Genomic DNA, 10,505 nt, shown 5'->3' with positions numbered 1-10,505 from the left:
GTCGTGGTGGTGGGATGGAGGAAAAGGGTAGTAGATGAAGGAGTAAAAGAAGAGGAGAGAATAAGTTTAGTGGATTTTGAAGAAGCGGGGTTAGGTAGAGAAGGCGTGGGTAGGTATGCGAGTTTTGCGACGACGGCAGCGGAAGCGGTGGCCGTGAGTGAGGCCATGGCGGAGAGCGGGGTTGTGGGTGTGGGGAAAGAAGAAGGGAGAGGGGAGTTGAGAGAGAGAGAGAGAGAGAGGAAAATGTTGGAGGAAGAAAGGAGATAATATATAGTGAAGATTGAGAATGTTATCTGTGGGAAGAAGAGAAGAAAAGAGGACCTCTCCTCTCGTGCACTATTATCCGTTTCTACTTTCTCCCCAATTCTAACAATGCACTTTCTCTCCAACTCCGCTTATGCACTCCCAACTGCTAAACTGTTGAATAATTATTTTCACCCCCTCATTTATTTACATAAATTACTCCTATTTTTTTAAATAATTACATATATACTTATTAAAAAATATTAACATCATTTATATATATTATCTATGCTTTTTTAAAAATTACATACACCCCTCCAAAAATCGTCAATATCGTATTCTGATTTTTTAACTATCAAGATTGATCTTTATAATTATTCAAAAGATAAAATAATTTATGTAAATAAATCACAAATTTAAAAGTATAGATGTAATTATACTTATTTTTATTTACAAACCTTGAATTTAAATTTTTATTTAAAAAAGTCAATTGAAGTTTATTTTTAATACATTGGTGAATGTGGAATGATCAAATTATGCAATACGAAATGAATATTTTGTGACAGTTATTTGGATGAAAATTGTACTTTTAATGTATCAATGGTATTGCAATAACTAAATTGAATAATGTCCGATTTTGATGGAAAACCTTTCATGGTAATTGAAATAGACAGAATAATTGTTTTTTTAAAACAAGTTTAGAGAAATTAATCTATAAGATATATGCTTTTTTGTTTTCCCTTTCACAATAATTATGTCATTATCTTTTTTTATCAACAAATTTTATAAATGCAATACTTATAGTAATTTGGATATAACATAAAGTATTTTCTCTATCTATAAAAAAAATCTTGAAATAATAAAAATTATATAAACATACTTTAAATTTTAAATACATCTATACTAATATATAGGAGAAGGCCTTTTTCTCTTACAAAAGACAATTATGGCATCGCAGAACCAATTTTATTATTATGTCGATAATACCTCTAATTCTTTTTGTTGCTTTCTTTTATTTATTTATTTATTTTGAAAATGTGATGTTTTAGTGTATATATATTTTCTTATTCATAATATATTTTAAAATATAAAATATTATTTATTATATGTACGCATGAATGGCGTGCCACGACTACTAGTAAACATGTAAGGCATGCCACAGGTTAATGGGATAAACAATTAACTACTACCAGAAAATAACTGGGAAATATAGGATTAAAATTCAGGGAATGCTGTTCTATGCAGCAAAATTCAGAGTAAAAAGTTACACATAGCTTAGGATAGCCTGGCAGTTGTCAAGACAAACTTCACATGAAACTCTTCATACTATATCACAAACTACGTAAAGCAAAAACAGGATTAATGCATTCACCTGATGTTCTTTCAAAAAAAGAAAAAAGAAAATGCCATGAACAGAAGCATTCAACCGATATGCGGAGAAGAAACATAAACAGTAACAGGTGCCTTGTCCATGATATATCAAGCATACTGACATTAGTGGTACCATAATTTATCGAGTCCTGGATGTCTCCCGGGAGACAAGTTCAACTTATTGTCTCCAACTTACAAAAACCGAAATGAAGCACAGACGTTTTCTCAACATAAATTCTTCCTGAACAATCAGCTTCATGTTGTTAATATGCACAAACACGTATCTTATAGGTATATTTTTCACGAAAACTCAAAGGGCTATTGATTATAGAATGGTATGGAAACGGTGGTTGTGTCTGTGATAAAAATAAAATGATATATCAGGACTTAACGAAACCGTAGTTCCTAGGATTCCTGTCATCAAGACAATCTCTCACCTCAGCATAGCCTCCTAACCTATTTTGACAACTGTGCATACTCGACCAGGATCATGCAATGCCAAGTTCAACAAGTAAACATATACAGCTATAACTCTGCCATATCATTTGCAAGAACTAAAATACCTAGTTCAGATTTAATATCCTCCGTTAGCTTCTTGAGGCAGTGCTTAGAGAAACCACATATGCCTCCTTCATCCATTGAACTTCTTTTTTCCTCTCTCCAATAGCATGGAAAGTTTACATCACTCTGGAATATCTTGAAACCTTCAGGATACGGATATTGATTGGTGCAAATAAAGAACTTTTCACTTTATTTCCAAGCTAGAAATTATGATTGCAAGACTTACACCAATTAGGTGCCCTCTTTCATGGTTCTATTTTCCAGATGGCCTCTGTCATCATGCAATTTATGTCCCGATATCTTCTTGTTACAAATGCTCAGAACTGTTCCACGAATCTCCAGCGGGAGTTCCTTTAAAAGATCTGAAACAGCCAGTTCATGCTTCTGCTTGAGTTCATCTAACTCTTTCAGCTGCTCATCCAACACGTGCTCGAGCTTCTCAACAATAACTTTGATGTCTCCTGAATCAGTTCCAGATGGCATGATAATTTCTTCTGATAGATGAGTCCTGCTGCAAGGTGTATGAGTGGAAGCATCACTTTGAATGTCCACATCTTTATGGCTAATAGGGGATTGTGAATTTTCTTCAGACCAGCCATCTCCAGAGGCTATGAAATCTGTTGGCATCAAGTTGGATGGCCCAGGTTTTAGTGGAGAGCTTTCACCACCAGCTTTGGGTGAATCAGACCAATATTTCCGACCTGAAGGCAGTCTTTCCAAAACAAGATGACCAGTTTGGGCAGAATCATTTGTCATGGGGGAATCAAAGTGACCTCCAGACCCACCACTTTCTGGAATTACATCACCATTAGAACTGTTGTTGCTTGAGAGTTCTCTGGGTGCCCAGTCTGGGATATGGTATCGAATTTCAGAATCAATCATTGCAGCAATAACTGAGACATCATGATCTGTCAAATCCAGCTCTTCAACCATTTCACTAGCCACAGCATTGGAAGTATCCGCCTCAATATCAAATGGGAAGTGAATGTTCCGAATATGACCTAAGCTCATAAAGCAAATAAGATTAATAACATCCAATAGGCAACATCTTTTTTGTTAGACCAAGGACAAAATGTAGCAAAAGGTATAATAACATCAATAACCTGATGAATCTGCTATCCGAAGTTTCAAAAAGATCGTATTTTGGTCTTTTCTCTGACCCTGCACTGTGAAGTCTCGAACTCCCTCGAGCATAGTGTCTCCAGAGGTTTCTCCATTATCGAACTGGTCGCCATTATCATCTGCGCATATGAATTGTTGGAAACAGTGATATAGATGCTATTCAGAAATAGAAGAAGCCCACAAAGTGCACCTGCGTTTGAGTGCTGGGGCTGTAGTGAATGACCTCTACTCCTGGAATCATCATCTGATCGAAGGAAGGGGTCCATAAGTAGTTCTTTGGCTGACACCCGCTCAGAGACATTTGCAATGCATTTTTCTATAAATGTCCGGACTTCAGGATCCTTCACTTTTCCTAATGATGCAGGCTTGATTCCCTTTAACAAATTTAGTTATACAATGAAGAAAAGAGAGAGTGTTAATCAGTTAGGTATCCTATAACCCCATCCTGATCTTGGTAATTAGTTCCTATAGGTAAATAGTTCCTATATTCACTCCCTATTCATTTTTTACTAGGATTTGATCCAACTAGGAGCATATATATAGATATAGTGGGGCAACAGCTAGGGTGTGGGTGGATGAGGGGTGCGAGTGGTATGCCTCGTTTTTCAGAGATTCCCTGTTTTTCCAAGCACATGTAGGCTTCATTTGTGCCAAACCATGTGATTTATGTCTTTCTCCCTCTTGTTTTGGTTATTTCTTCTGTTTCTTTCCCATATTATTTGGGTAGTAAATAATGACATCGTATTTTGTGAAACAATACAGTTCTCAGTTAACAGGCTAATGTGAAGAAAAATAACAAAACATAGAGTTAGAAATGAAGACTACTTACAGCTGTCACTTTCTTATATATCTGAGCTGCATTTGCACATTCAACATATGGATATTCAAGGGTCACTAGCTCCAACAAGCACATACCAAAGGCATATATATCCACAAGTTCATTGTATTCCTCCTCATAAAGCTCTGGTGCCATGAATTCCGGGGTGCCTAGATAAAAATCACATTGTGTCCTCGCCTTTAGAACTCTAACGAATACCAAATTGGAGAACAGAGTTTATAATTAGCCAAACTACCTATGACACTGTGAGCTGCACGGGCCTGCTGAAGAATAGCAGCTAGTCCCAGATCACCAATTTTCACCTCCCCCTGATTCCCATTAACAAAAATATTATCACATTTCAAGTCCCGATGGATAACTGGGGGGTCATGACTATGAAGATATGAAAGCCCCTCTAGGATTTGCCGGGACCATTTCTTCAATGCCCGCACATCAACATGCTTATGTTTCTTCCGATACCTACACAGCCACATAAACCAACTTGACCTTTCATTTTCCAATGTCGATGACTAAACTCATAGTAAACAATTAAACAGAAAAAAAAAAAAAAAAACACCAAAACAGATTTTAGATAGTTTAACATACTGTCGCAGAGTCCCGGATGTAAAAATCTCAGTAATGAAGTTGATATGCTCGTTCTTGGTATCAACCCACGAGTTGTAAAATTTGATAATATTTTTATGCTTAAGGGTTTTTAGCAAGTGAACTTCCGAATACAACCGTTCCAAATCAACTGAATTCCTCAAGAGATCAGCCACTTTAACCTGATTCCAGGCTACCTCTATTCCTTCCCATTCATCAAAAGCTCGATATCTATATTCCAGCAATTAAATCAAGGATTCACAAGAACAAATCTTCCTCAGTCTCATTTTCATTTTAAGATGATTGAAATACACTCCTTCAAAACAAAATCAAAGCACATAAAATTCCATGAAGGATACACTTTCTTGAAAGCTCCTTTTCCTAATACTTCTTTATACTGCAAAATCGCAATAGAAACACAATGAGAGAATAGTTACTAGAAGAAAATCAATAAGACAGAACATTAAGCTGATCAGAAAACCTAAAATCATTTCAGAATTATGGAATACAACGTTAGCTATAAAAACAAAATATTCACATAACAACAAAAATTGCACGAACCCGACCGTAGCGACCGGAGGGATCAGCCTCAACGAAATCGGGTTCAGTATCGGATTCATCGGGGTCGGGTTCCGACACCGAATCTTGTGGCATTCTCCTAATTTATCCGACAAACAGGAAACCAAAACCAAAACCAAAACCAAAACAAAAAACAAAAACAGAAACAAAAACAAAAACCCTCTTAGATTCAGATCTATTACTACAAATTCACGCAGTTACTGGCTGAATCAACTCGTTGACAGTCGGATTCGAATAAACTCAGACACGAACACAGTTTGCCAGCTTTGAGACACGAAAACACTCTCTATAATTCAATTCTTGGGCGAACATCAACAATGGAGAAATCGAACTCGAGAGTGCAAACTGATTTTCATGAAGAGGAGTTTACGTCGGTTGTGTAAATCTTTGTGTATATCTGTATGTATATAGTTGTGGGGAAAGAAGAAACATGACAAAGAAAAACTTTTATGAAACAGAGCGAATCAGCTTATTAACTGATTGTGACTGACTGACTCTTTCTATCTTTAACTTCTATTTCCCTATGTTTTAGTCTTTTTTTTCTCCTTATTTTAAAATGATGAAAAAGGGGAGGGGTGGAGACAAATTTAATTATTCTTATTGTGAAAATAGTATACTATCCACTATTTTATTTAATATATATCAATTTATTTTTTAAAGAAAAACACAAAAGATATTCAATTTATACACACAATACATATATATTAAATAAATATAAAATATAAACTCGTACTGTAATAGAAGATTATAAAATTGGATCATAATCACGAAGAGATCATAATTATGACGTGACAAAATTTTCGAAAAATACAAGATCATAATCAATTACTGAAATTTTGGATCTATTTTAAATCAGACAAATATAATACTATATAAAAATATACATTTTTTTCTAAATATTTGGTAAAAATATAAAAATAACGCACGTCAATAATTTCTTTACATTATACAATAATTGTAATATATATATATATAATACGGAGAGTTTATGTTTATGTTGTATTGTGTTCCCTTTCCTTTTTGTGTTCAAGTGCAAGGTCAAAATTGGAAGCAGATGGGAAGTCAATGGCTTTTTATTATTTATCTATATATGTACTAGTCATCGTGATATATAATTAATTAAATTTTGATAAATAATTTATTATATATATGATATATTGATAAAGATGGAAGGGAAATGTTGATTATGATAATGGTCAAGTGAGTGTGACATGACTTATATATGGAGACATGAAGATGCAGACATAGCTTCAAATTCATGTGATGTTGACAGTTGTGGGGTATGGGGTATGTGGGGTGGGTGTCTCAGTCTCTATATTCATGTGGGTATTTAATGCTAATTATGATAATTCATAGCTGTTTCCACATGGGGTCATAAGCCATGACCGGACTTTTTCCTTTCCTTACAAATATAATAATTACCAAAATGGCAAAATAATTTTTAATATAAAGACTTCCTTACAAGGTGATTATATGAATCTCTACTAACGTAAGATATTAATGGTGACATATTTTTATTTAAAAAAAGCAAAATATTACTTTAGAATGTGCAAAAATGAAATTTGTCTGAATTCGATCGCATGTATCTATGGTAAATTGATGATAGTACTGGAGGATTTGAAACTTTTTACCTCACCACATTTCAGTTATTGCCGATCACAAGTAGGAATATTAATAGGGCAGATTCTGTCATAAATTTATTTAATTTAGTTTTTAGTAAAACTTAAAACCTAATACACCCTGACCTATTTATTCCAACCCCAAACCAGCCCACAACCCGACCCGATATGATGCTGAACTTCAGGATGAGCTCAAGATGGGTCGGGGTCAAGACATTAAATCTGTACGAACTCGATTGAGACCATATAATTAAAATTCATTTTTGGGCTTGAACTTAAAACTTAGACATGAACTCGCCCACATTTAAAATGAGCTTGAGACATACACATGACCTATTCATCCTATTTGTCATTCTTGTTTATAAGAACAATTATTGTTGCACAATCGACAATTCCCTATTTATAATTACCAAGAATGCTATTACTGCCACATAACTAACAATATTGGACCAACAGGTGTTTTTCCCTCATGGAGAATTTTTATTCAGACTCGACTCTGCCGAACCTAAATCAATCATACGACAAGCGCAATACATTTAATGTGTGATTAGGACAAGTGACTAATTATATAATAAGTGTGATACACTTACTTTGTGATTGATTAAGTTCGATCAAATTTACTACGAGTAATACTTCTCATATGACTGAGCCCGAAAAGTTGGCTAATCAGCTACGTAATTCAAGTTTTTAACTATGCAGCAATTCAAGCCTTACAATTTGGCCATTAATTGTTTCCTCCTAAGAGAAATATTTACTATATACCCTTCATGGTAATTGAAATGAGGATGATTGATTACTGCCACAAAATGTAAACAATTTCGATTCCTATGTCCTTGGATTTACTTCTTTAATCATCAAGAAAATGTTATTTCAAGAAACAAATTTTCAAGCAAGCTTCATACCAACTTTAGTACATTATATTAATTTCAAATCCTAAAAAAATAAAATACATATAAAAGACACAAGTCATGGAAAAGAGAAGTCATGAGAAGCCATCAATAGAGATTTGGACCATCTCCAAAGTCTTTGGTGACGGAAGTATCACTGGGCTGAGTAGCATATAGTAATTATAATCCCTTTAGATTTCGCCATGAAAGTCATATTGCTTTGGAGCGTTTGGATTAGTATTATCGAAAAAGTAAATTATTTTTGATTGCAGTCCAAGAAAGATTGCCAACCAAATTAAAAATTATATTTATATTCTTGATTTATAATTTATTTACATAAATTAATCGTACTTTTTTTTTTTGAATAAAGTCGGGTAAGTGTGTAATATTGTTAATATTTTTGAGGAATGTATATGTAAAATTTTAAAATTAGGGATCGTTTGTGAAAATAATGTTGACATTTCTAATGAGTATATGTGTAATTTTTTAAAAGACAAGGCGAGGTCACACTAGAGCTCGAACTAGAATTTGAGAAGAATCTGGAACCATGGGAAAAATAGAATAAGAATTGAAGATGGTACCTTAAAGATTTGGAGGTTGTGGTCGAGGTGGAAGCTGCTAGAGGTGCGGCAGAGGGGAAGAGTTGGAAAGGCAAGAATGGAAAGGGGTGTCGAAATCAAATAGCACGACTATAAATAGGAGGGGAAACACGAAGAGATGAGCCAAAAGCTAGGGATGCGACCATGGCTTCCCCATCGAAGAAGTGAAACTAATTCAATTAAGGTACCTCTCATTCACTTATAACGGAAAGCTCCCAGCTTCCATATCCAAACTCCAGAATCTTCACTACTTAATTCTCCATCAATACTTAAGCATCATATCTTCTGGGGTTCATCGAGCATATCTGCCCATGCAGATCTGGACTATGCAAGAATTGAGGCATCTCGAGGTCATGGGAAGCGACATGCCAGATCCTAGTTCTGAGGAGTCCTAGTTCTTGGCCCCAAGCCTCCTGCTCCATTTTTCCCAGTGAGTCTTAGGAAGTTAACACTCGGTGGACTTGGGACTTTCTTGGGAAGACATGAGTCTTATTGCTTGTTTGCCGAATCTTGAGGTGCTTAAACTATGATGCTACGCCTTTTGAGGGGGGATTCTTGGCACTTAGAGTTCTTCTAATTGAAGACACTGACTTGGAATACTGGAGAATTGATAGTGGTCATTTTTATTTGCAAACATGAAAGGTATGAGGTGTAATTTATAATTACAATAAAATTTTTAGGAGTTTTTGGTGTAATTATCCCATATTTTTGTTTATGGATAATAACTCGAGTACAAAAATTGATGTTATTGACTAAATTAGTTACCATTATATACATTTTTGACCTTGTTGGAGGATGATGGAGTATTTTGGTTCTCTATAGGACCAGCTGTCGTTGATGCTATTCAATTCTTATTTTATACAACTTGTAAAATTAAGTATTATTTCATATGGTTTATCTCTTGTAACTTGGTCGAAATTATAATCTTCTATATATATTACTTGAATTTTAGTTGCTTAATTCAACTTTGACCTTTACAATATTAGAGCGAAAATACAATATAGGTAAATTCTCCTTTACCCCCTCTATCTTTATCTTGTATTATTTTTCAAAAAAAAATGTAATTTTAGTTCTATATGTTGGGGTTGATAATTTTGATTTTCTTCAAACTAAAGTTAATAATATGATCTTGTAACTTGAAGAATTATTGGTCCCTTGTTACCCGAAGTTTGAAAATATTTTTGAAAAAAGCATGTACATCACACGTGCTTTTTTAATTTGGAACGTTTCTTGCCGTTGATCAATTTAATGGACCAAGAACCGCAAAAAATTAAAAGATACAAGGTACAGGAATTGACCACTGAAAAAATTGATGAATTGTCATAAATTGAACAATGAAAAATTAAAAAGTTAATTACAGGACCTATAATTTATATCCTAGAAAGATACAAGTCTAAAATGTCAAAATGCAAAAAATACAAGAAAAAACTTGCATTAAGCCATATATAATTAATGAAAAAATAATATTTTTCGTCCCTAACTTATGGCCTTTTCATTTTTACTCCCATTGATTATGAAATTATAGCTTTTGGTCCTGTAACTTATAAAAGGAAGCACTTTTGGTCCGATGATGCATTTTTGTTTTATATTTTAACAAAAAATACAATGTGCTTTGCATTCTGACAGATAGAGTTTTTACACTTTTTAAGTCCTGTATATTGTAGAATTTTCACTTTGGTCCCATAACTTCCAAAAATAGTACTTTTAGTCCAAAGCACTTAACGAGCACGTGACATTTTTCGTTAAACATCTAATGGAGATGTGTTATGGGATTAAGACTATTACATTTTTAAAGTTATGAAACCAAATGTGAAAATCTCGTAATTAATAGATCAAAAGTAAAAAGACCCTAAGTTACAAGACGAAAAATGCAATTTTCCCCTCTAACTGATTGAGGAACGCCGTGTATTTAACTTTTATAAAAGTGACCCTACTATTTATTTTGAATTTATTTCTATCAATAATTAAATGTATTAGGTGACGAGTGAGGATTCACGAGAGCCAACTTAATTATTAAAGATTTATCCATATTAATCAACATTAAGCAAGTTGTCATTAGTAAAGACAAATTAACAACTGCAACTTGCTAATTTTCCCAAGGGAG

General features: G+C 34.0%; 2 protein-coding genes across 2 annotated transcripts in view; both read right to left on the bottom strand.

Annotated features, from left to right (window-relative positions):
- Positions 1-366, bottom strand: part of LOC105179372 (elongation factor TuB, chloroplastic) — a 2,078-nt gene extending 1,712 nt beyond the window's left edge. Inside the window, exon 1 of the mRNA XM_011102982.2 lies at positions 1-366. Within this exon, the coding sequence (XP_011101284.1) occupies positions 1-167 (167 nt within the window). The 5' untranslated portion in view covers positions 168-366.
- Positions 367-1,930: 1,564 nt separating this feature from the next.
- LOC105179371 (probable serine/threonine-protein kinase WNK3) lies at positions 1,931-5,801 on the bottom strand. Its single transcript, XM_020691324.1, has 8 exons — positions 5,279-5,801; positions 5,077-5,114; positions 4,721-4,948; positions 4,371-4,594; positions 4,127-4,284; positions 3,488-3,671; positions 3,279-3,416; positions 1,931-3,176 (listed from the first exon to the last, which is right to left on the bottom strand). Exons 1-8 carry the CDS (start codon positions 5,369-5,371, stop codon positions 2,407-2,409), a joined length of 1,833 nt encoding a protein of 610 aa, XP_020546983.1. The 5' UTR covers positions 5,372-5,801; the 3' UTR covers positions 1,931-2,406.
- Between the last annotated feature and the right edge of the window lie 4,704 nt (positions 5,802-10,505).

Source organism: Sesamum indicum, unplaced genomic scaffold, assembly GCF_000512975.1.
Source record: "Sesamum indicum cultivar Zhongzhi No. 13 unplaced genomic scaffold, S_indicum_v1.0 scaffold00155, whole genome shotgun sequence".
Taxonomy (NCBI): domain Eukaryota; kingdom Viridiplantae; phylum Streptophyta; class Magnoliopsida; order Lamiales; family Pedaliaceae; genus Sesamum; species Sesamum indicum.
This window is presented reverse-complemented; position numbering and strand designations above follow the sequence as displayed.